Genomic DNA, 27050 nt, shown 5'->3' on the forward strand with positions numbered 1-27050 from the left:
GTTTACTTTAAGTCAGAAAGGCGTGTTTCTAAAAAATAGGGGTGAATTTAGTGAAAAATGGCTACTGTACCTCAGCAGTGAGCAAGGGGTTCTGTATGTGTTTTACCTTGGAGAGAAAGGCGAGATGAGCTGCCTCTCCTTGGCCCAGCTTATGGTAGGAGGTGGGACACTGTGGACCTCACATGGTAAAATGGCGTCCTCACCCTCGATCACTGACATTTTCATCGGCTCTGCTGTGCCTCCAGCGCCACTAATATTGGACCTAGGACGGACTGGACATACATATACACAGAAACAGTGACTCGATTCAAAGTTCTTAGACATCAATGTGACAATTTCAGACAATGTTTAATAACCTTATAAAGAAACATACTTTTTTATAAAGAGATTTTGATAAAATTGCCTCTTGCTGCAATGAGTGTTGGTGTTTTTCCTTCCCCCCTTAAAGGATCTGCCATTGCTCATAGTGCATTTATATGCCTATACATATTCAAAAGTACAGAGTCATACAACCTGTTGCCCACAATGTAAGAGAAGCCTTTTTCTATTTATTTTGTTAGAATGGCTATCTTTAAATGTAGTCATCATATCTATTGATAGGGTTGGGGATTATCAAGCAAAAGTAATTGAAAAGTGGTTGATAAATTGGCTACAGATAATAAAATCCTGTATTTATAGCAGGTAAAGGCAATTTCTATTAACTGTGTGTAAATTAAAAAAAGTGGAGAGCAGGTTGGTTCATATCTGTCCCCCTATTTTCTGAAAACTACCTACAACTCCTCCATCACCACACACAACACAACATGGGGACAATTGGAGCGGTAAAATAAAGTTCAGAAGTTTGGTCTTTAGTTTGGCTTTACAAATCAATAACAGTCATTGAGGACACTGGATCTGCACATGGAGAAGCTTAACTACAATTGAGTTGCAACCATTAAGCCCAAATAATGGATAGTAGATCCTGTTTTGTAGTGATCCAACAGCCAACACAGTGACATGACTTGTAATGTAGTTTGCCAGCTGGTAGAGGCTGCTAAACTTCTTGGCAATGATCACAGTAATTATACTAATTAATTAATTTAGTAATATATTGTTGACATTAAATGCTACGTATAGCTTCTTTCTCTTTGTACTGACTGTATCCAACCTTTAGCTGGTGATGAGGTTTACCATAGACAGTGAGCTGGACCTTCCTGGAGGCGTAGCCGGCAGCATTGGTAGCTGTGCAGATGAACTCTCCAGTCTCATTTCCAGTGGGGGAGGTGATGAGGAGGCTGCCGTCAGAATCCAGAGAGAAAGCTGGACCACCCAAGTACATCAGCTCCCCACCCTACAAAACAAATCACAACAGGGAAAGGGCAGGGGCCAGAGTCGGTTTCATTACCTCTGCTTCATTTACTTTATTTACACTTGCCATGGTGTCAGTGGTTTGACCTACTAAGTGTTCTTAAATTTATGGTTTGATTGTCTTTGCTGCTGTTGATTAAAAGGCTGTACTAAAATTGTATTAGTTATATATATATATATATATATATATATAGATATATTATACAATCAAATAATCCAAAACACAAAGCAAAATGTTAAGTCAGTGCCTCTGGATTGTGTTGTCTCTGGACTGTCCCTTTGGATCTGACATGACTAACTTGACTTGACTGGATTGATGTTATAGAGAACAGCAAAGGAATCAGCGGAAATCACATTTTAACAGCTGGTGCAACACTTAGCAGGGTCTAGTTTCATGTGTCCCTCTAGCCCTGTTCACTTTAACAGCATCGCTTTTACAACTCAGAGAAACTAGTGTAAAAGATGGAAAAGAGGGAGGAACTGTCCACATACACACACACTAACACACAAAAGTGCTCATGTAAAGACTGAGCACACAGTACGGGCTAATGGACACGGGTAGAGCTGTTTTAATGGAGTGGCACATGATCGACATACATGTAATCTCACACAGACGTTTTCCTATCATGTGCTATCAATATAGTAAGAATTGTACCCCTTGTAGTTGAAAACAGTGCATCCACATCTGGACCATTTCAAGTGGAACTTATCTCTGCCCAAAACTGCACAGCCACACTACATGAACATACATTGTTCACATTTCAAATCCAAATGAGCTGCATAAAAGCTTTAATTTAGCACCATGTTGTGGTGTCTAATCTGGTAATATTTGGCCAAAGTGTGATGCAACATGAGCAATCTTGGCTGTTATACATTTTACCTGTTTTTTCTTGATTCACCTACATACTTTTCATTTGGTTTCACTTTATCTCCCTTTTATGAAAGAGATAATTAAGGTCTTCAGTGGCAGGAAAACGGCACACCACTGCAAGCAGGGGGAACTGGCTCTTACTTTGACATATTTCATACTAAAACAAGTACTAAGACAGCTGATGCCAATCCATACCTTGGTCCAGGTAATGTCAGGGGTGGGTATTCCACTGGCACGGCAGGGTAGAGTGATGAATGTGCCCTCAATTGTGCTGAACACCTGAGGGCCATACTGAATGGTAGGAATCACTGGAAACATAGGAAAACAATATTTGTTTTTTGTGTATACATACATTCATCAAGTATTGTAAAATCTGGTTGTAAAGATGAATTTCCTGCTCTGCATCTACTATGCATTTGATTCTCTCTGTGTGTCTCTTATTTTATTCTTCTTATCCTTTTCCTTTCCCTCTCTCCTTCCTTCTCACTATTTGACTTGTTTTGTTGTTTGTTACAACTCTGGGAATCTGCAGAAAAGATCAGCCCTGGGAGGCTTGAAGCCTCTTCTTGGAAATGAAAAATGTGATTAAACTAACAAAATCACACACGGTGTACACAATACGAACCAGTATTGCATGGTGGACTTATATCTGGAGTCTTTGGACACACATTGCATTATGTATGCTCTATGGAAAGTATATCTCAGAGGTCTTCATGGAAAATGTAACTATACACTGACCTACATAGTGTAAATGTCCAGTGCTCTGTGTATTTACAGATAGAAAGGACTGACCTAATTTCAAGAAGGGAGTCAGTGCCTTTACGGACATGCAGCGGACCATTCCTCCTAAAGTTGCTAGAATCTGGCAATCACTGACTTTAATATAAATGGTGAGCACATTTTCCCCTCTCACTGTGCTCCAAACTCTGCCATTACCCTCAGCTGCTCCTGGTTTTAATGCAACCTCAAAGATAATCCTATTCGTGAGGCTAAGAGTCCTCTGCAGTGTAGAGGAGACATTCAAGCAGGGCAGTGAGAAATGGAGAAGGTAACAGAATAAAAGAAAAGGAAAAAAAACACAAATCATATCTAATATACATTTGCAATAAAGCTTTTTCATAGACATTTTCACCTGTCATAGCAGAAAAGAATAAACAATGTATTAAATGTTTATATACTGCTTATAAATGCTCTTTTTGCCCCTTTCATTAAAAAGGTAAAATTGAAAAAATTTACAAAATATATGAGACAACTGATGAGATGTTTCCAGACAAATTTAAAATTGACATAAAAAGAAAATAATAGTATATCATATAGAGATATAGAGACATAACATTAGCATTAACTACTCGTTTGCATTACAGCCCTGTACAGTCAGTAGAAATATAAAAATTCCCCAATTCTCATTGCACATACATGTTTATCCATGTGATCGAGCTAATACAACACACACAATGTGGGTCCAGCTAGTGCTCAAAAAGTCCACAAGGTTTTAACAAATTTTTAAGCATGTGCATGTCTATTCATAGTTTGTATTTAAGCTTTTGTAAACTACCATAGATGTTGACAGTGGTGGTATGGTTGGTGGCCCCAATAATGTTTTCAGCCAAACAGGTGTAGTCACCCACATCGTCCAGCCGGACTCTTTCAATATGGAGACTGCCGTCCCTCCTCACTGTCCAGTACTGGTCTGAGGTCACCTAAAAGATTTGTAGGTTGAAGTGGTTCAAATGAAATCATTAAAGTAAAGACATGGAAGACATTTAAAAACTGTAAAATCTCTGTGTTCTCACCAAGCCGTAGTTGTGTAGCCACTGCCTCTCAGGCAGCGGATTCCCAGCCAATAGCACACACGGCAAAGTCACCTGCTGGTCCTCAATTACACTGAGTACAGCTGGACTCATCGCAATGACAGGCGAGACTACAGATACCATGCAAACAAGTATACAGGGTTTATGTAATACAAAATAATCAAGGAAGCTGAGAAGATGACAGGAAAGTATTCAAGAAAATGATTAAGTAGATTCAAATCAGCAGGGAGCTATAAAAACCATGTGTGTTTTGATATTGTTGAGATGTACAATATGTGGGTAGTAGCCTCTTCTGTGCATAGAGACCAAACACACACACACACACACACACACACACACACACACACACACACACACACACACACAGGTCAACTAGCTTTCTGTGTCTGAAAGCATACAGACAAAAATACCCAATAAATTGCTGCCTAGAATGTCCCAGACAGTCATAAAATGGATAAAATATAACAAATGTTTTAAATTTGGTGTGTCAACACTTAACAGAATGGACAGAAAGTGTGGTTGTATTTATTCTCAAAGGTAGCACATGTGCAAGTGTTTGTGTGTGTAATACACGGTGAACAGGGAATGCTTGGTTGCTATAAACACACTAACAATACAGCATATACAGTATACATTTTTCACAGCGGACACTCCTACTTCCCTCATATATGCATACCTATACATAAACCCATACATATACGCGTAATGGCATCACTTTTGTCTAAATGGTTTGGCTGTGTTCACACAGACAATGCTGATGTTATCTGTGTAGGCTGTGACAGACATACAGGGTGTTGTCAAGGGGAATTTGACGACCGCCCTGAAGGACCTGGGAACACAACCTCACACACACACACAAACACGCAAATACACATGCATGCCAACTTTATTGCTCTCTACTTCCACCATTTTCCAAAGAAGGTACTTTACATGTGCTTCTGCAATGGGTGTGTGTATTGGGTGTGCGTATCTCATGAGGCAACGTTGTCAGTAGGGAAATGGGGTAGTGGGGTAGTAATATATGTCATCTGGGTGGGTCTGTGGTTTCTAACCTTTGGCCCACATATAAGAGCTCAGTGTGTTTCCACTGTAAACCGTGAAATAGAAACAGTGGTTAACAAGGCCCATGTGTTCAAACACACCCACTGAAATGTGCTAATGAACTCACACTCACGTGTAAAGACTGAAACAGAGACACACACACACACACACACATCCACAAGGACATACAGCACATAGGCACTCAATGGTACTGTATGCGGTTTTAGAAGATGTACTGGACATGGAGAGTAGATATGATCTTTGAATAGACATACTCAGAAAAAAATGCATATTCAGCTAAAAGTAATGTGAGCATGTGTGAGTATGTATAGGTTTTTTAAGACATACAGGCCTATCTAAGCACTTTTTCAGTTCAGCTACACTTCTGTATTCCTTCATTTCCACATAACGTATTGCATGTTAACCCATATCAAATTGCCCCTGGAGATTTTTAAGATAATTAATCAATCAATAATAAATCAATAAGAGCCCAGATGGAAATAAAAAAGTACATAGCCTGCTGTATTTCTGTAAATACTAGCTTTCATTTGAAGATTAAGAGACACAACCATTTAAGAGACAGAAAAATAAATCCGAAAGGCAAAACTTACCCAGTCCAGTCACAGTGATTCTTGCCTGGGCCTGGATCCTGCCAAAGTGATTGTGAGCCTCACAGACATATACCGCCTCATCTTCCACCCACAGGTCTGAGAGAAAAAGGGACATTTATGTCGACATAAACGTAGAGAATTTCATCTGTAATGTGTTTCCCACTAAAACACTCACTGGTGATATGAAGACCTTCCCTGCTCCTTGTAATAGTGCCATATGCGCGGGGCCTGTTGAAAATTGGAAGTCCATCCTCTCTCTTCCAGCTGACCTGTGGTTCGGGGTGACCTTGGGCAAGGCAGAGCAAGGTCCCATTGGAGCCGATGTCCAGCGCCACGTCGGATGGCTCTCGGGTGAACTTGGGCGCGGCTGTAACGATCAAGGTTGAAGATGGGAAAGATCAAAAGGTTTGGGGGATATCCACCCATCTGTATTGCATTCTACAGACAATCAACCTGTCCATCATGTAAGCTTGGGTTGTTCACAACTGGTTTTAGGACCAGACGTACTGAACTGTGTGAATATGGAGCACCAAATTGTCATTAAATATGTAATTATGACACAAATAATCACATGAATAAAAAATGCTCAATATATCGTATTGGATAGTATTGTTTTATAGGACTTCATTGTTATTTCATAATATAAATCTATTTTCAAAAGTCTGCTTTGACTTCATAATGGAATTTTTCCCCAATAACACTTGTATTTCCAGTCATCTTTGAATAAAATGTTTAGAACGAAATGAAAATATTATCCAATAAAATTCAGTTATTATGAAAATGAATGATAAAATAATATAATTAAACAATGTCTTCAATTATTTTACAAATTGTTGGTTCATTTATATATTTTACACATTCATTTTTATATTTTGTGCATGCACGAAAGTGTAGCTGGCATAGTTAACTATACATGGATATTGACACACTCTAGTGTAACATTGTTTAGGTTTAAACCAGACACGTTGTGTCCCTGGCCTAGCAAAGGCATCGTTCATTAACTGCACCAAAGCAGCCTTTGTATCATTATAAACAGACACACACTAGTGTATGCTGTGAGCCATAACACCCAATTCATTGACCATTTAGGGTTTAAGGGTCTAAGAAGCACACCATGAAACAGCCACCTGTAGCAACATTGCAACACAAGAAACAAGAAATGACTCCATCACTTCTAAACTCTGCAGTCTGCACATTGATATCTATGGTAAGGTTGCACAAGTTGTAATCTTTCTATTTATTTTGTTCTTATTCAGGGTTAATTACTCTGATTAGTGCTTTTTACAACTAAAGTTGGTGCCACTCTCACCTCCTACATCAACAGAGATCTTTCCTGACGAGGTGCCAGCAGCATTGACAGCTACGCAGGTGTAATCTCCAGCATCGACATCCTGGGTCTCCTTGATTGCCAGTAAACCTCTGAACGCGTCCACGTCCAAGCGGGATGATGAATGCAGCTGGACATCACCTAGAAATTAGACCAAACAACAGTGGAGTGTGGTCAGCTTAATTCTTATTTAGATTGTGTGATCAACTAGTGGGAAAAACTAAACATTTTTGAAATTCCAATGGGGTTTTATTTTAGCTCAACGCTGAGCTTTTAATATTTTTCATGGTTTTAGTTTTTTAGTTTGTCCAGAATATACAAATGTCCAAATATTGTTTTCTGTTGTTGTTGTATTTCCTTCTCCTGCTCAGGTGTTACCTTTGTACCACCAGATCTCCGGCTGTGGGATTCCAGACGCAGAACAGGCCATCACTGTGGTTTCTCCAATGCCGATGAGAATATCCCTCAAAGCCACTGTCACCACAGGAGATTCTAGGAAAGGAGAATTGAACAGAGAGAACATCAGTATGATAGAGAGAGCAAATGGAAATGCAGATGTGCAAATTAAGTAAATGTCTGTTTTATTTATTTCCATTTGACTGCATGTGCTTTGTGTCATGCCATGCATTTTTTTCTTTTGAGGTAGGTGTGAATGTGAGCATGAATAGTTGCCTGTCTCTATGTTTGTATGTGTGTGTGATTGACTGGCGACCTGACCAGGGTGTAACCCGCCTCTCACTAAATGTCAGCTGGGATTGGCTCCAGTTCCCTGTGACCATCTAAAGGATAATATATAGCTAATGGATGGATGGATGGATGTGCTTTGTGGCACTCACCAATGTAAGTGAGGATGGAGGTCACCGTGTCTGTTCCAGCCTTGTTGCTGGCCAGGCAGCCATACACTCCTCCATCCTTTTTCTCCATGTTTCTTATAACTAGCGTGCCATCAGCAGTCATCCTGTGTCTGAACACGGAAAATACACAATTCAGTATTTTCATGAAATTTCAGCATGATCACATGGAAACATGACTGGAAAAATGGGAGACGTGAAGTAAAACTTGAAATTTTGATTGATTGATATTATAAAATACAAAAACAATTAAGAAACAGAAAAGTCCTCCAATCTACTCATGTGAAAAGAGATGAATTCACCTGTTTGATGCCATGATGAACATGTCATTGTGGGTCCAGACCAGACGGGGTGGAGGGTAGCCGCTAGCCGAGCATCTGATCCTCATTTCCTCTCCCGCTGTAAAGGTTTGGTTCTGGGGCTCTACTGAAACCCTGGGAACCTCTAAAGGAAAAGATACAAGATAAGATAGAACTTTATTAAAGGAAAAGAGATGTACAAAGATACAAATTTGCCAGATCAAACAATTAATCAATATTCATCTAATTCAGTCACTCAGTTCACTTAGTATACTGTAATGATTGCACTGGCTAAATTCAATCAATTAGTCAACAGTCTATCTATGAAACAATCACTATTAAAATATGTGAAAGTAAAAAACAAAGTTATGGATTAAAATTTCTATTCTGATTTGGGGCTTCGCTTCTTGATGTGAAAATATAAATGAAAACATAATTTCCATCATTGAGGATATGAGTGATTTTGGCTTCTTGAATCTTGAACCATACATAGTGTTACATATTAGTACACGTAAGGTGTTGTCGATGGTGTTTTGGACCTTAACATGCAAGTCAGGAACTTCTTACATCACCCTGAATGAAATCAGGCACAGCCGAATGATGTAACAGAGCATAAACTTTTATTGTCACTGTAGCTGGATTTTTTCAATGTTTCACGGCATATCCATCACCCTCATTTCTTATCTATTGGTAACACAGGGAGGAATATTGAACCCAGACCCAGAGAAGCTGGGGAATTGTAAAATATTTTTCTATTGATTCATGATGTGTAACTGTAATTCATCCCTTCAAGGCCATGTTTTCTCTGTTCCATTCCCACTGCTAGAAATATCTCCAGTCTCTGACCTTTCCAACCTGTAGAAAATACAGTGTGAGAACTAGTCTTCACAATGGAGAAACAGAACGCTTCCAAAACAAGAAAATAACGATGTGTGTCCATCTAAGATGCCGGAGAGGGATTTATTGTGTTATAATGTTATAACAAAATTAAATACCTCAACCTGCCACCGGTTTGTTCTTAGTCTCAGCGCCTCAGGCTGTACTGGTGATTACGACTCGGACAGGGTTAAAATTAAAAGTAAGGGCGTCAGAAAAACTTTATTTACAGCCAAGCCGGCCTTTCTTCTCAATTGGTTCTTCCATCTCATGAGGTCACCCTGACCTGAGGGGGGCGGGGTGATATCTGAGTTCAGGAACAAAGAGGTTCCTGAGAGGGAAGACACATTGTTCTACCTTAATGTTTCAGAAAGAAGCCTGTCTTCAGCACTCTGTTCATCACCTGCTCCATTTTCCCCTCTTCCTACCTGCCTCGCTCATCTACATTCACTCCCACTTACAATGCATCCTCCTCCCATCTCAACTTCCCCTGGTCTCTGACTATTTTCCTCTTATCACCAATGTGCTGCCACAATACCATTTTCATGTTGCTTTCCTTAAGATTTTTACTTCCACACTAAAACAGAAAGAAATCAGCTACAAATCCTCTTCATCCTATTTCTGTTGGCATGTGGCCATGCAGAACAAGTTCCACTGTGTTCCATCCAAGTGTTGTAAGACGTCAGCAGACTTTACTCACTTCAAAGTGAGGCTAATAACTAGGATGGGTCTGACCAGGGGGTAATTAGGAAACCCTGAGGGCTTGCTGACAGATGTTTTAGAGAGAAACAGAGATAAGGCCGAGAAAATAATCTTGAAAAAGCAGTAAGAAATTGGTTAAAGAAAATAATAACAAAGAAAGAAGTGACAGGATAATGTGAAAAATTATGAACAGGTGAGGAGATATGAAGAGAAAAATATCCAGTTCAAACTAGGAAAAATTTTACTAACTCACTTATCAGTAAGACAAGCCAAATGACAGAGCTCCTCTCCAACCCTGTCTGCAGTACTGGAATTAAACCTGCAATTTTTCAATTTGTTCTCTTCAAATCACAGGGAACTTTTCAATTACTCAGGAAAAATGGGTCAAGAGAAAAAGTCAGCTTAAGGTGAAGTGAAACAATTTCTTTGTTGTTCTTTAAGAGATGTTTTTGTTTCAAAGTATCAAGACCTGGAAGGACACATACAAGGATAGATTTAGGCGACAGTAAGCAGCAGATGGTCTTTGTATTAACTTCTTCTGGGACTGATGGTTGTATAACAAATTCAATACTGGATGTCCATTTGGATTGGATTATGTAAAACAAAGCTTCTTCGCTGCTCTCACTTGCTTTCTTTCAACCCTCTGTGGGTTCTTGTCAATGGGTTCTGGCTGAAATCATCTGCTAATGGCAGGTTTTAGTTGCTTTATTACATCGGCATTTCCTGGCCAAGCTCGGGCCGATGCTCTGTGGTCAGATAGCCAGAGATACTCTGTGCAACAAAGTGTTCCTGATTCAGTGTCAGTGAAGTGTTAGAAACAGAACTATGAGAGCTGTCTGGAGATGGAAAACTCTACTTTAGCGCTGCCTGAGAGTCAGGCATAAATAATATTCACACATCCCTTAAAGCATTAGGGTGAATTATAGGGAGCTGGGGAGGGTAGAAGGGCGGGGGGCACTTGGGATACAATGGTGTATTTGGGAGGGGGGATGTGTTTGCCAAGAGTTCTGTTCCCCCAGGGTGTAAATCACGAACAAGAAAAGTCTCACAAGACCATGAAAGCACACGCACATACACCGGCAACAAGATGAAAGTTCAACTGTGCTCTTTTAGACCCAGTTGTTGTAGGATGATGTGTATTTATCACTTCTCACACAATTCTGATCTTACGCCACAGAATCACATCAAACACATAAACACACACTCCTCACCTTGCACAGTGAGGTAGATTCGTTCTGTCTGCATCCCTCCTTCGTTTATAGCGTTGCATTCATACCAGCCCGAGTGATCTGGGGTCACAGCGGACACCTGTAGCGAGAGGTTGGTCAACACGTGCACCTGTGGGTCCAGGCGGGCATCGTGACTTCCTCTCAGCCAGGTGAGGTTGAAGCTGACCGTGCTGACGACGTGGCAGGTGAGGACAGCACGGGAGCCAGGAGACACGGTCACATTACCCTCGACTGTGATGGCTGGAGGCGGCTCTGCAGGATGAGGAAATAATGTGGTTAAGAGGAACTTTACATCATAAAGAAAGCTAAACAGGAATTCAGAGGAAGTTGTTACTTTCTTGCTGACACTTATGTATGTAGAGACATGTACTATTTTCCAGTCATGGGGAGCAATTTCGCAGACCAAACAAATTTTTTGTAAACTAACATTTAGTAAAAATCTGTCGGTTATCTTAGATGTGTGCAACAGAATTGTCATTTTTGAAACACCCCCTATTAGAATGATGTTCATCTTCTGTCCTTTTCATATCCTAATCCTCTCTCCTTTCCACTATCTCGGTCTTTCCTCTCGTCACCACATTGAAAACAATCCCATTAGTCTCAGTGCGTCTTCAATCATTTTTCTTCAAGGGTGAGCCAAAGCAATGCAGGGAAAAGGAGAGAGAAAGGGAAGAAGGGGGTGCGGAGAGGTAGCAGAGGCTTTGGCACTGATACAAGGAGGATGCTGGAGATTTAAGCATAGGTCCTTGGGATTAGGATGACATAACTTTGGAAACTGAGTGGCTATTTTGGGTGTTTTTCTGTGTGTTCAAATGTTAAGTGTGGAGGCCTGTCATACTGTTCAGAATATCACTGACAAAAGTTGGAGTTGTGGCTGAGAAGGATTAACTTCACCCAACTTTAGAGACATCATAAGAGGTAAAAAAAAGCTGGACAAACTAAGTCCCCTCTCCACCTTTGGGCTGCCAACATGGTGGGTGAGTTACAATAATGAGTTTCGCTCAGACATTACACATATGGCTCCCTCTCTCCTTCTTCTGTTTTCCAAAGCGTCTTTCAACTACCTCTCACTCTCTTTTTCTCTGCACTCCACCTTCTTCCTTTCTGCATGGAATTCATCATGTTGATGGCGCTCCAGTGAATTTCACAGAGCAGGAAGTTTTTTTGGAAAGCAAAATGTGGTGTCAGCTCTGGGGTCTCAAAATGGAAAGGGCTCAGTTGAAGAAAAACCCCACACTGCAGAGGATTTTGGAAAAGCCAAAAATGTATTTTTGTTTTCACCAGCGGGAAAATTAAAAGTATAAATCATTATATGATCCCACTGGTTTGGTCTGTGCTCAAAGCTTTGACATCATGATGGTCACAAAATTAATCATGCAAGTCATTTATTACATGGATTATGAATTTCTCTGTGAGATCGTAAATTGTTATGCATTTATCATTGTGGAGCTGTTGTATTGAAAGTGTGCACCCGAGTCACAGCATAGCCACCTAAGCTAAAACATTACTGTTTTTCTTGGTCCACAGCCTGGAACTTACTTACAGCTGTATATGTATGCTAACCTTACATCATATTGACATTCCATTACTTAGAAATCAGGCACACAAATCATACCATAAACCCCATGATATGATCGCTGTGAGGCATGGATTACAATATCATGGTGGGGTCAAATTTCCCTAAAGCTACATTCATTCTGCCAACATGCAGGTTCTCTGCATGTGATCCACAGCAAGAGACCTTGAACCCAGTGAAATCCAAGTCACATCAACTGCCGCTTGGATTCCAAAGTGGAAGTGTGTGTTTGTGTTAGTGAGCATGTGTGTAAACCTATCGAGCATGACATAAACTTCTTGCTGCATCATTTCACTCAAAGTATTTTTTGCGTCTTTATACAGTGAGTGTTGTTTTATAAACATGAATCTGCACATTAAAGTCATCCCTTTTTGATGTAAAAAATAATTTCAATGTGTTAATTAATTTTCTTATTACTAAAAGGGAAAAAAAGGTCTTTGGGGGAAAATGAGAAATGTTCCTTTACGTCTCTGTGTCTGTGTTTGATCGACAGCAGCTGGCAGGCTGCCAGAGTGCCGATGTTACTCCATAGGGAACGAGAAACACAGTGAACTGACTTGCGTTGTAGCCTACCTGACATGAGCGGACAGCGGGTTGTTAATGGTATTGAAGAGGAAGGAACACATCTCCGTAGATGGATACTTAACATCGGTATTCCGTTGAAGTAATGCAAAATTTAAATATCTCCTTTTTGGTTTCAGATTTTTTTTCTTAAAGAACAAAGGTTGTGTTTTACAGAGCAGATATGTATGCTGTAGCAGACAAAACAAAATGCAACTTAATTTCAGTTGGATTACAAATTGCTCCTTCCCTACACAAAACTCCACCACACACCAATTACACTTGTTGACAGTCTAATGCTTGCCAGCCCATAAGCATTACTGTCTTACAATCCGGGCTCATTACGTGCAGTGTTGAAGAGTAGCTCACTGTACACTGTTAATTAACATAAACTACAGTATAACAGTCCGTTGACAAAAGTGAATACTGCAGTCTATGTAGCGAGTCATTCTGACATGTTGTAATAGTGGCTTAATACATAATTTATCTCATATTCTGCAAATTAATTTAGCTTTTTGTTAATAATATGGTTACTAGTTGTCATTGTAGTACTCAACATAGTATATTTGTGCTGACAGAGAGTTTAGATTTTGTGAGGACTGGATCTTGTGGCTGCTTGTAATCACATATGTTGAATAAATTGCCTGTTATCATCCTGTGACAGGGTGATTTAATCTTGGTATGTGTGCTTACCTGATACATCTAGGAAGGTGCGAGCTCTTCCTGTCCCAGCGCTGCTAATAGCAATACACTCGTAGTAGTCCTCATCCTTCAGAGTTACCTGGGCTATCACCCATGAGGCATTGTCGGACTCACTAGAATCCAAAGGAAGAATGTTCAATATGTTCTCTTCACTATTCATTGAGAATAATGTTAAATCCATTTTATCTGCTACTAACTCATCCCTCGATCTGGTGGAAATCCAATCAGATTTAGTCACTCAGGAGGGCAGAGATGGAAACACAATATGCAAGTTTTAACCTCCAACAGAGTTGGAAGGTGGGAAGGAAGCACAGTTTGGATCTTTCTGCCTGCTGAAGAGTAATCTCTCATAAGGTTTCAATAAATTTACATGAAATGTGGTAACCATTGGCCAAAGTGTTATTGTTTCTCAGCATGTAATGATGGAACAGACTATCATATCATCATCAAACTCTCAGCTGAGAGAAGAGGGGGCGAAACCTTCATCATTGTCCCAATCCAACACCATAGTGCATCTGTGGAGCTCATTTCCAGCTGGGACTTGACTGCATAGCTTTCCAAAACCTGCTAAGGTAGTAGAAGAGCGACCCATACAGCCTACTGAACAAATACAGTTCTGACTAAACACATGTTGCAGAAATTATCTTCTGAAATACTTCAAAGGTGGCTAAGACTTTAACAGATGTATTCTACGTCACAGCCATATAAACGTGTTATTCTTCAGACTTTAAACAGGTTGGCAGATGGGACATGGATAAAACAACTTTATGATGAAAGTACATCACATGTAACTGGCATATTTTGACAGTTACTCAGTTTTGGCAGAGGTATGCACTTTACAGCATGTTTTTTTCTTCTTGATATCTAACTTTTGGGGATTTTGCTTCTATTTGAGAAGAGCAACAGAGGAGGTGTCCCTCATTTGTCTCGTAAGAGTTAGAATAGAGGGTTCAAGGTGAGTGTTGTATGCTGCACAGTCTGTAAACCCCCTTTTAGAAAATGTGTTATATCAGGCTACATTTCAGCCCTGCTCACCTGAAAAGCTGGTCCACCCCAAGGCGTCTCCCATCCCTGCTGAAGCGCAGAGTGAAGGGGATCAGGCTCTCTACCTGGCAGTTGACAGCCCCTCTCTGTAGGTAATAACCATGACTTATGGCTGGCATCAGCACCTTAGGGGCATCTAAAAGAGAGATAAAGGCAAAAAAACAATTAATCTCTCAAAATACTAAATAATTCCACACAACTAAATATGGGTGACATCACTGACCAGGTATGATGCTTGAGAAGGAAACACTGGAGACTCTCTGGAACGTGAAACCGTCCCGGTCGTATCCCGTCACTCGCAGGAAGAAGGCCTCGTTGGGTGGAACAAACTCTGTGATGTTCCAGAGGCCGAATGGCTCGCGGTCAGGGTAGTAACGAATTGGCAAAGTTTTGATCACTTCGCCCTTGATTGACAGGAGCTCTAGCCTGTCAGCCCGAGCAGGAGGTGAAAGCCCAGTGGTGTTCAGAAGGATGTGTGTGGGAATACCTGGAAAGATGGTATGACATACTCAATACTTTAATGTCCAAAAACTAAAAGATATAAGTGAACACAACAGGTGAACTAAAGCCAACGGTTTTAACAAGTTGATATGGTTGACCTCACTGACCGTGAACTGGCCTACTGGAGATCTTTTTGAAGTCCAGGGTGGGCTTTCTGGAAAACCCGATTCGGAAGTCAATGTTGCTGAGACCTGAGATACGGACTGAGTGTCTTCCTTCACTAGAGGTCTGTATTAAAGAAAGGGGACATATATATTTACAGGTATATACGTCCAGGACTCGGGCTATATGTCAGAATACCTGGTTAGTACAATCTGTGTTTCTGGCGTCCATGATAAGATTCTGTCTTAAAATCCAGTGAAAGATCAGAATATATATTAAAAAAGTACAGTTTTGCGGTCTTTATTATTTAAAAACTGTTTTTTGATAAGTAGTAGAAGAATGTTGGTACAAATTGATTTGGTCAAAAATCCCAGCTGACACATTTTATATAACTCAAGAAAACAAAAGATAGAAGTTTTTCATCAAAGGCAGAACTGAGTGGTCTAAATGACAGACACAGCACTGGGACTGTTGTGTAAAAGCCTTTTGTACTTCAACCACCCCTGCCTGTATAGACAAGCCACAGTCATGGCTGACTGTCGAATGCCAAACACCCGAGCATATAAAACATCATCAATTCAGAGATGACCCATTCAGTCAGACATTCATACTTTAATTAAACAAACACGACCACTATAATCAAAGAGTGCATCATGTGGTGATCATCGCGTGGAGGTCTTTTGAAGCACTGAAGAAACAGAGACAGAGTAATTACAATGAAATATAGGTTGGTGAGAGGTGGAAACTCACTGATCTTTGGTAAAACACCTTGGAGGTGTCACAGACATTGACTCACAAAGCTGAGTGAGGCATGCATACCTACACTGTCATTTGCAATTGCCTAAAATGAAAGAGAACGTGTGGATTTACTGTATTTTACAATGACTGCGTTGTGCCTGACTTAAATTCACTGTGAAAAGAAAGCCACCAAACAGCGTAAAGCGATGCATTTAGGCAGACACATACCAACCTAGAGATGAAACAATGAGGTAATACCAGGACAAAGGGGATCTGACAAAGCCTTAAATGCTAATGCCTGCCATCATGAAAAACAATACATTTCGTGGTCATCAAACCTGCTCTAATGGCTGCAATGGAATTACCCCGGGTCATTAGTTGGTTGTAAATGAGGCCATAATTGGGGAAGAGATCCCTGGTTAAAGGTCACGCTCAAGACAAGAAGGGTCCCTGTCATTAAAGCTAGTCATTCCCCAATTTCACACCCAACCGGACAGATTGACTAGTCTCAAATACACTCTAACACACTTTCTGATGTGTTTCTTTAGAACACATGCAAAGAGAAAACTGTTTTAAGTTGTCGTCACTGTGTGAGGTTTGATTTTCTAGAAAACTGAAGTAGATACACTATTATGAATCGTAGTGAAGTGACATGTGATTTGAGATTCTTTAAAGTTTACCTTACATTTATCTAATGTGTTTTATGTACCATGACGATGAAGCGCTTTGAATTGCTTTTCAATCCATATTCATATACCAATATATGGATATTAATATAATAATTGCAACAGCAATGCCTGCATGGTATACATTTCACTCTCAATTACACAAATGTATTCCTAGGGCTTTAAGAATTTAGCTCTATTGTATTACATTTTCACAATATGGGTGGAAAATATATCATAGCAATCTACAATCTAAGTAAAGCATTTAGACCTAATTAGTAAAACATGATCTTAATCATCAAGCAGCAGGAGGGAACAGGATGAAGTTAACTTGAATATGTTCAAAAACATTATTGTTTTCTATGCATTTGGTCATTTAGAATTATTGTCCTGCTTCTTTCCCCACATTATTCAAATGATTTTATCTTTTGTTTTGTGTTCTGCATGATACCTGGCCGCTGTCTACACGCTAGACAAAAGAATATAAGAAGAGGGGCAGAAAAAGCAGACACAAAGGTGGGCAGGTTACCGGCGCTCTTCCTCTGAACTGCTTGCATGCTTTTAAAATTACAGCCTTTCCAAACTACTATCATGGGCAATAAAATTCAATTCACCTCAAATGTACTCATCAATGCTGAGGTCACTGCAGCACAACGAAGTCTCACCTGGATGACTCATATATTTAAACACACACACACACACACACACACACACACACTAACACACAGTCACACACAGCCGCAAAGCACAAATAGAAGAGCTGTTCATCTTTTTTTCTTCTCTAAATGTGTCAGTGTTTTCACATTAGAAACTGACAACAGGGTCACCAAGTGACTGGCATCTGTCTGTACACACCTGGTATCATTTCCTCTTCGTGAGAAAAAGAAAATTACATAATTTATTACACATTGATTACACTTATTTGCACACTGATTGCACTTAGTAACAGCTGTGGAATATACTGAATTCAGCAGAATGTAAAGTAGGCCGGAGAGGTTTAAAACTATGGGCAAAACAGAAGAAGCGGGCAGTGATACTGGGGTGAGCCCACCTTCCACACTCCACCACAACATCCAATTAAAGGCAGATTAAGATGGATCAAATTCCTTTTCACACACAATCTATGGCCTGGTTCATACACTGGGGTGTCATGGTCTATTAGCCTTACTGAAACCCAGCATGGCAGAACAGTGAAATCCCCCAAAAGTATTTATCCACATTTCTTTCGATGTCCTGGGAAACATGGCTGCAGATGAGAGGGAAATATTTTTAGCTTGCAAGCCAGAGCAAGAGGTTGAAGAGTCCAAGTTGAGGAATGGGGGGAAAAAACAGATTTATTGGGACTAAAGAAAGAGAGAACAAGAGATCCGCCTGGGCTTCTCTGAGGGAGATAATTAGAGAAGTAAATGCATTGGGAGGGAGATACATGAGGAAAGGAAGATAAGTGACATAGAGAGACTCATGATGTTAGATGAGACAGGGAGCAAAATGAGAGGCAAACAGACAGAAATGAGACAGCAGGATGTTACAGTTCACCATATCTGCATAGAAAGCAAATACCTCAATCAAAGACCTCTGATATGGTAAGCTGATATTAAAGAGAGCACACAGTGATGCAGCATTGTTAATCTTTGAGCATCTATTAACCCTAACGTTTCCATTTAACAAGTACCCCCAAAAGAAAAAAAAAAAACAGGGTTTTATAAAGGCCAAAAATTATTTTCTAGTCTCTAAAACACAGAAGGAAAAAGACATCTACAGTAAGAGACGTTGAGCTCCTGCCAGTTTTTCTGTGTGAGCAGAGAAAGGGCTTCTTACACCGGTGTTTAGAGACCTAAGCATGAGATTAACCTGTGGAGTGCAGACAAAAATGCATTCCTAATTGAATGTATGTTCCTCATTCATGTTACTTTTTTGAGATACTTTTACATCCCAAAAATGTAAATGCATGCGATTTGAACTTTAAACATTTGCCCCATAATGTCATTACTGCCTGCTGAGAGAGGATTCCAAAAGCATTAATAGGCTTGGCAAGAATAAGAGGCACAACAAGAAAGAGATATTGTAATCGTTTTCATGGAATTTTCATGCTGTACAAGCATAAAAAGAGCCTAGAAGTGTAGAAGTGCCAGAACAAATCACGGGAAATCTAATCTTTAAGGCATCCTGTTCTCCTCAAAACTGAATTTTTGTTTAAAGGGAAACTCAAGAGATGACACAGTTTTCCATCTAATCTCTTCCCCTGTAAATCAAAAGGGCACTAACACATAACACAGTTAAGCAGAGATGAGGGAAAGTGTCCCAGAAGGAGTCTAAAGAGAATACAGGGGCCACCGGGGGCCCCTTCAACAAATCACTCAGGTAAAAATGCTTGTCATTTCATAACATCTGGCATTGGCAGGTCAAATGTGTGATTTTTTTTTTGCATTACCTCGTCAGCAGGGTTCCAACACCTTCAACACTGCAAAGGGCAATAACAGCAAGGGTGCCCCAAACAAACATGTAGCATGTTGTGTTGACAGCAGTGTCCTTGAACATACTTTATCTTCATCTACCAGGGCTGTCTTCAAAATCATCTTAGTGCTCAAATGTGTCTTTCTGGTTATCTTTTTGTTTGCTCGGAGATGCTTCCACCAGACATAAAATGTATCACTGTATCTCAACATGCTGATATATTACTGCAGTAATTCAACTTAAGAACCTTCCTCAGGGGCACAGCTCCCTCCCGGGGTGTGAGTTGTGACCTCATTTCGAGGTTACACTACTGAACTATTTGCAGTAAGTCTTTTTAACAGACAGCTTGGCTCTGGGAATCGTTAGGAGAAGCTTGTAATTTTACACACGCACTCTCTGAAAGAATGAATTGTTTACCTTGATAGACCACATCCCAGGCTGTGGGTCCTTGATGTTGACAACTTTTGCAGAGTTGGGAATGTGCAGCAGCTCAGTCAGGCCGTCACTCTTCCCCATGAGCTTTCCTGGAGGCCAAACATGAACACTGAGATGTTTATTCACCTGCTCTGCAGCTTTGACTGATACAAATTCATTCTTAACATTTCTTGATGCATGGCTTCAAGTTACATATAAAATATTGAAGTGTCTGCTAAAAAAAAAAAAAAAAATGACTGTAATGAACATATATAGATGCAAGATATGGTTTTAGCATTCACAGCATACTGTAGGTGAATGAAACAACAAGTGCTAAATTAGTGGACCCCAGATGATGTTGGAATCTATCCAGTCCAAAGATTTTTTTTGCGTGTACTCTATTGAGCTCTATCTGATCTGTGTACTGTACTTCTACTTCTACAGCTAGCTTCACTTCCTAAAAGTAAAATGTCCTCCTCTTCTTCAAACTCTTCCTGTATGATTGGGAAGCATTAATTCAAAATAGTCTAAAAAGCTTCTCTATGATTTAAAGAAACATTATCATTGTTTGTATCATTATATATGCCAACAACATACTATTGTACAGTGCATTTTTCTATATTACAGTATTTATTTACTGCAATATTGTGGTCCTTGCTTTCCCATGTGGAAAATGGCCTTCAATGACTGGACAAACTAAAATGAAAACACAAATTTAAGGAAATAAAGTGACTCAGTAAGATGTCGCGCCACCACAACCAGATACAACGACTTCCATGCTGCTTGTCACAGATTCATTAAGTCTAACTGATATTTATTCCCTCTTCTGGTGTTTTCACAGTACGATGTGGTGGAGAGAGCTGTATTACAAATCTCCCATAGATGTAGATGGGTTGAGATCTGGAGACTGTGATGACCAGAACAAATTATTTAATACAAATAATAATTGTCTGTATTGAAAGATCTGCATTTGTTATGTTTCTCCACTTGTGTTTCTATCTTATCTATCTTATTTTCATTTCCTTGTCACCGATCTGTACACACATATATATATTATGTGACGGTAACGACATCAATCTGTGACGATGTTTTGGAATTCCACTGACAAACTGTTTATGTATTGTAACACTTATCATACCCTGGGGGTTTTTTATCTCAATGTTAGGGGCTGGGCCGCTGAGGGCCACAGTGACTTCCTTGAGGCTCGGGTCAAAGGGCATCTGCCAAGTGTTGCTGGCCCCACTGAAGTGATCCGTGGACAGCAGGTGGACCTTGGATGACTGCACCGCCTCCTCCACCCATTTCAGAACCTACAGCGAAGGGAACGAAGTGTGAAAAATGCAGGGCTAACAAATCTTTCATAGAGTGGCTAATGTATTAATTCTCTACTATGGTATAGACGCTATATAAGCTACTCTATTTTGAAACCACAATGTTTAAAAATGAAAATAACATTATTAAAGTACATTTATTCCTTCTTAAATAAGAATAATCTACCAACTAAGACACACATACATGTACCCCCTCAGCTGCACACAAGGTCATCCCCTCAACATGTGCAAAGCTTTCATCAGGAAGTTTCTAACATTCCCCAGTGCTCCCACCCCCCCTGTATCCCCCCTGTCCCTATGGAGAACTCAACAGCTACTGTGTAAGACCCAGACCTAGAAGCTACTTAAACCATAATATGTAAACCAGGCAATTCTGACGTGAGAGTACAATGATACAGCACAATCAAAGTCTCAGGGTAAAGCTGGGTGCACAAAAAAAACAATTGATTTGACTCAAATATACTGAATGCTTAAAACATTATAATTTCTTGATTTTTTCCTGAAAGACACAAGCTTTTTTAGAATAAACATTGCAAACAAACCAGACCAAGGGCCAGAATATTTGAAACTATTGTTTCTCAAAATAACATTTCTAATTTACTTCCTCGCTTTCTATGAAATCTGGCCTAGTGGCAAAAGCTGTTAAAGTAGCATTGCATTTGATCTTGCAAATTGTCTAAGTGAAAATGACACTGCTGATGAGCACATGTAACAGAAAGACACAGCAAGAGAGACAGAGAAAGGTCAATAAAATACAATAATATTAAGTAGTATTTCCAAAAAGACGGACAAATAGTAAAGGACTCTCGTGCAGTCAATTGTTCAAGATTGCAAATCCCTTCCTCCACTAACAAGGACTCTTATCTTACAGTAATAAAACAGCACAATTATTCAAACTTCAGGCTCACTGCCCAGTCCATGACTGCTGATTTATACTTCTTGGAAAGGTTAAAAAAAGCTACGGTATGCATCAATCAATTAAATGTTTCCAGCACATTTGATCTGGAGTCCAGACTTGAACATGGACACAGCAAAATACATAGGAAGGGCTGTAAAACCTTCTACTGCCATTTAATTTACACATCTTAAGGGCAGAACCCAGGCCAAGCTAAAATAATGGGAATACTGTGACCAAAGCTTCTTGAGCAGGAGTGCAGTTTCCATTCAGGGATACTCTTACCTCATTGACCTGTTTTTTGTCTAGATGGAAGACCTGTCCCGAGCTGGTGGATGCAATCTCCTCATAAACCTTGTAGCCAATGTGACTCCTATCGTCACAGTCTCCCGTCAGCACAAACACCACCTACAAACACACACACACATATATAAAAATGTGACCTCTTTATCTCTAAATCTATATATGATATACTTTATACTGCAGTAATATCCAAACCTGTGACTGTTTCTGCTGAATGAGCTGCAGAACTTCATGGGTCAGCTTGAAATCCTTGGAACGGGCGTCTGTGAAAACGTAAATGAAGGATCCCGGCAAGGAGATCTCCAAGGCAATCTTAATGGCGCCAATGCTCATCTCTGGACAGTCCCCGCCTCCCTGACAAAGAGAAGGATATCATCACCAAATAGTGTGCACGTACACGTATATGTGTGAGTTTGTGAGCCAGCTTTCTGATTTATTCAGTACATTTAAGTGGATTGTACAGATATACCTAATAAAGTGTCCACAGCATTTATGTAATACATAATTATCAAGACAGTGTTGACTCAGGGCTTCGATCACATGGATAAATTCAGCATGTAGTAGAGAGCACAAGCCAACACAAAAAAATGGCCTCCCATCTAGAGGCTGGTTCTGCCCAAAGTTTTTACCCATTCTACCTGTACACAAGATTTGTATTGCCATTGTGCTTGCTCATGGGAGAATGTTGGGTCTCTGTCAATGATAGAGTACAGTCTAGACCTGCTCTATATGAAAAGTGTCTCAAGCAAACTTCTGTTATAATCTGACGCTGAATAAATACATTTATTGAATTGGTAGAAACACCACATCCATGAACTTTGTAGCTCTTAAAGATATAGCGCTAAAAATAGTCAAAGGTGTGTAAAAACTATCTTGTCAAACCATTACTGACAGTTAAAAAAAAATGTGTGACTGTATGTGTGACTGTGAGTGTTCAATCCGTCTTTCTCATCCACTATTCTGTCTGTCTCTCTGTCTTGTTGGTGGGGTCAAAGACCAAATGTCCTCTGCAGCATTCCAACCGACACATTTCTGTCTGTCTGAGGGGTTCAATAGCTAATATGCATCACCCCAAGAGTAACATCTGGAATGGAGTGACCCATGATTGTTGGCCGGTGGGGGGGGGGAGACAGGAATCCTCTGTCTCTCCGAACCCCAACACGCCCCCCCCCCCCCCCCCCCCTCCCCCCCCGCCTCATTCCCCAATTGCCCCTAACACTATGCCTGATTACCTGATAACGTCGCTGTGCACTTTTGTTCTTGCACCTTAGAAATATTAAGTGTTGTCTAACATCTTCACCTTTAAACATTTTAATTTCAAGAAAAATGTCAATTCCAAGAGTATCTTTTCCATGCACTCTGGCCAAAAAGCTCTTCAGGGGTGGTGCAGGTGAAGAGGTGAGGGGAGGAAAAAACTGACTCAGGAATGAAGCAGTATGTGAGAGGAAACTGGATCGCTTCCATTCTACACACAACACGCTCGGACACCAGATTAACTGAGGTACATGCCAAGGATGCAAAGACACTAGCCAAAATCTTTGTCTTCAAAGGACAGACCTCTGAATGCTTCTTCTCTCTGTCAGACATAGCCATGAAGAGTACCAGCTTTGCAGTTTTTGGAATTTGTTCAAGTAGTACACAGCAGGGTTTCTGCTCAACTTCTTTTCTTTCTCCAAGTGATTACACAAAAATGTAAACTTGGCAGAACTCTGTTAAAAATGTCTCGCCATTCTCTGTTTTTGTTTATACATTTGTTTGTAATGGTGCAGGAAGGCAAATAAACATGGGATGAAGTATTTTTGGTTTCTTTTGCAACAGTAAGGCCAACATGTGCCCAAAGCCATGAGTGTTAGAACCCCTAGCAATCCTTTATATGAAGGATGAAAACCCACTAAAACTGGTTAGTAATTGTAAAGTCAAGAAAAATAAATCATTGTTTTAAACTTCTTTTATCCTCCGATGTAGACTGACCAATCAGGCTTGGTCTCAATCAGCTAACTAATGTTCCTACCCAGCCGTCTGGTGTGACCACAGTCTACTGCTTTTATCTAGGCTGGATGACCCGATGCTGCTGCCGGTCCTTGGTTTGATGAATGAGAACTCTGAACCCACCTGAACGTACAGCTCTCTCAGCTCATGCTGGAACTTCTTGGGGTCTGTTGTGATTGTTACGGGTCCAATCTCTGCAAAGGGACAAAAAAAAAAAGACGCTCTGTGATTAATAGGGCCACGGGCTGAAGTCTGCATCAGATGAATAACTGAAGCATTTTCTGTTTCCCAAATTCTTGTTCTTAGCCAAATATTGCTTTTGGCAGATGTGTACGGATGTCCAGATTAAACTGTCACAATATGAACTGCAGCAAGGAAAGGAGATATATTTAACTAACAGAGAAAGAAAGAAGGGAATGTGAGGAAGACACTTCTAGACTGACGGATGAGATGATAAAGAAAAAAAAAACACAAGAGAAATGACAAGCAAGGCTGGAAGTATAGTCTTAAAATGTATCTCAAGACAAAATTTGAAGTTCTGTACTGGTAAGACATGTGAGTTCTGAAAACAGAGCAGACAAAGATGCTAATCAATTAATCCACTAATTGTAACAATCCTCCCTGCCATTCCTTTTGTTATTGGCACTTCTTTGGTTGCAGACGAAAGACCTTTTCATTCAGTTATTGTAATATTATTATTGTGTCAATGTCTGCTTAGTAATTGGCCAAAGTGGGGCCTCTTTCACTGTACCATGAAAGTAGAGCACTACCTCTAGATAAGGACAACATGGCCTGTGCTCTGTACCTTTGTCAGTGTGGCTCGTCACTGCTGTTTCCTAGCTTACTTTGTTCTATTCGTTAATGAGCTGCTAAGCCTCTTCTTGAGTCAAACTGTGTGACTTCAGCCACTGCAGCTGTGCTGTGGAATGAGCCTGATGAGGGGCTGCAAAAAACACACACGTAGGCACACACACACACACACACACACACACACACACACACACACACACACACACACACACACAGTTTTGCACATGCAAGCACATTGGAAAACAAGGTTTCCCTTGTGGAAGAGAGGGCAATTACAAAGGATCCCTGACTTTTGAAAAAGGATACAGTTTGAACTGTTTTACAACAGTCTTAAATTGTGTCTTGAGGCCAGGGCCCAAATTTAGTGGAGTGCTGAGACTCTTTAAACATAATTATCATTGAGAACCTTCTATTCTCCCTCTGTCTCAAGTGATTTTTTAAAAAGCGAAACATTTAAAGTTGTTGAGTTTGCAATGAGGAATCATGAGCATTTCCTTTTCTTTGCAACCAGCATCACCTTTCATTTCCTCTTGAAACCACTCCACATGCCCTTTCAATTTCTATAATATCATACACAAAGAAGCGAAAAAAGGCTTTTTCCAAATGACCCAGATTTTGGCATCCACGTAAATCCTCAAGGTGGAGAGTGAAGGAACATTTGCAGTGATCAGAGACGCTTTTTAAAACTAACATGGAAATGTGTCTGGCTGCTCTGAACGGAACATGGATCTGGAGCCAAACGTTTCAGAGATGGAAAAGCTGACATCTCTCTCCCGATGGGAGAAGTTCCCATGACTGTTGTTAAGTATTCTTTAGACTGTTTTGGTTGTGGTGATCCTAACCACAGCCACCGTCTTTGCACCTGGACTGTGGAAAACCATAGCTAATACTCATGACATATAAACAGTGCGAGACGACATGAACCTAACTCTCCAAACTCTACTTGTGTAACAATCTTTGACTTTGACGTAACAAGACATCAGTATTTTCTCTTTCTTAACTACATTTAGAAATCAGAGCATGCCTGCTCCTTTTCAGTGCCAGTGCACAAAGTCAAACACTTAAAAACATTCATGCCAGGGAGTTTCAAACTGTTGGGGGGTGAAGTGCCTTGCCCAAGAGCACCTCATGAATTGTGGGTAAGAGAAGGGAACTCATTACAGGTTCCTTTCAACACATTTTCCCTGCAGGTCTGGAGAGTCAAACCAATGGTTCCCTTGCACAACATAGCAGAACCTTTTTAGGCAAATAAAAGCTTTGTTCCTCATTTACCACCTGAGTATTACATAAAAACATGTTTGAGGACATTGGATAGCATACGTGACTACACAAATAAGAGAGATCTTAATGTTGTGTTCTGGCTTCCACAACAGGAAATAGTTTTAATGCTTTCTCTGTGATTACAACAAGCAACACATAAGTGGCATGAACATGGCCAAGAGAATGAAGTCGTAGGGAAAGAATGCTCTACAGTCTAACAAGAAGTAACAACAAAAGAGAGAAAATGACCTGCATCTCATCCTGTTCTTCTTCATCTGTTGTGTAAATTATTGACACAAGTCACAATTTACACAAACAAATGAAGCCACCTTTATGGTCTTACAGAATTCATCCGTACTGCCAGCTGTAAAAGCATGCATCTGCAAATCACGTGCAAGCTTAAACACTCACAGAACGTTTAATGGGACAGAACAAACTGGGCAACTTCCCAATGGCAAACTTAGTTTCACCTCCACTGACATTCAGGTCTTAAAGTAATTAGCTGGGAATCATTGTGGAGTGAGTTTCTCTTTTCTAACAACATCAGCAGTGAGGAATTCGAAGGGCAATGCATCGAAATGTCACAGCCGTTAATGTCTTTCAACCAAATGAATTCTGAAATCTGGCAGCGATACATAAGACAGGAGAGCTGTATAAGCTGCTACAGCACATGACAGATAATGGAACGAGGCATTGAACTAACATTTCTTCAAAGTTGTGACCGTGACATGATGCGACAC

General features: G+C 40.2%; 1 protein-coding gene across 1 annotated transcript in view; it reads right to left on the reverse strand.

Moving 5' to 3' along the window:
• The window catches only part of hmcn1 (hemicentin 1), an 80007-nt gene that overhangs the window by 39423 nt on the left and 13534 nt on the right, over positions 1 to 27050 (reverse strand). The window contains exons 2-22 of the mRNA XM_068707602.1: positions 24364 to 24434; positions 22447 to 22605; positions 22234 to 22356; positions 20861 to 21032; positions 19726 to 19832; positions 15457 to 15577; positions 15072 to 15335; positions 14840 to 14984; positions 13796 to 13917; positions 10948 to 11217; positions 8162 to 8303; positions 7845 to 7972; positions 7387 to 7500; positions 6991 to 7149; positions 5857 to 6048; positions 5682 to 5777; positions 4012 to 4139; positions 3774 to 3918; positions 2414 to 2526; positions 1171 to 1330; positions 107 to 272 (exon numbers count right to left, since the gene is read on the reverse strand). Of these exons, the coding sequence (XP_068563703.1) occupies positions 107 to 272; positions 1171 to 1330; positions 2414 to 2526; positions 3774 to 3918; positions 4012 to 4139; positions 5682 to 5777; positions 5857 to 6048; positions 6991 to 7149; positions 7387 to 7500; positions 7845 to 7972; positions 8162 to 8303; positions 10948 to 11217; positions 13796 to 13917; positions 14840 to 14984; positions 15072 to 15335; positions 15457 to 15577; positions 19726 to 19832; positions 20861 to 21032; positions 22234 to 22356; positions 22447 to 22605; positions 24364 to 24434 (3097 nt within the window). The remainder of the gene's footprint in view (positions 1 to 106; positions 273 to 1170; positions 1331 to 2413; positions 2527 to 3773; positions 3919 to 4011; positions 4140 to 5681; positions 5778 to 5856; positions 6049 to 6990; positions 7150 to 7386; positions 7501 to 7844; positions 7973 to 8161; positions 8304 to 10947; positions 11218 to 13795; positions 13918 to 14839; positions 14985 to 15071; positions 15336 to 15456; positions 15578 to 19725; positions 19833 to 20860; positions 21033 to 22233; positions 22357 to 22446; positions 22606 to 24363; positions 24435 to 27050) is intronic.

The sequence above is a fragment of the Cebidichthys violaceus genome, unplaced genomic scaffold (assembly GCF_023349555.1).
Source record: "Cebidichthys violaceus isolate CVI_PGR_0920_01 unplaced genomic scaffold, fCebVio1.0.p SCAF_13, whole genome shotgun sequence".
NCBI lineage: Eukaryota > Metazoa > Chordata > Actinopteri > Perciformes > Stichaeidae > Cebidichthys > Cebidichthys violaceus.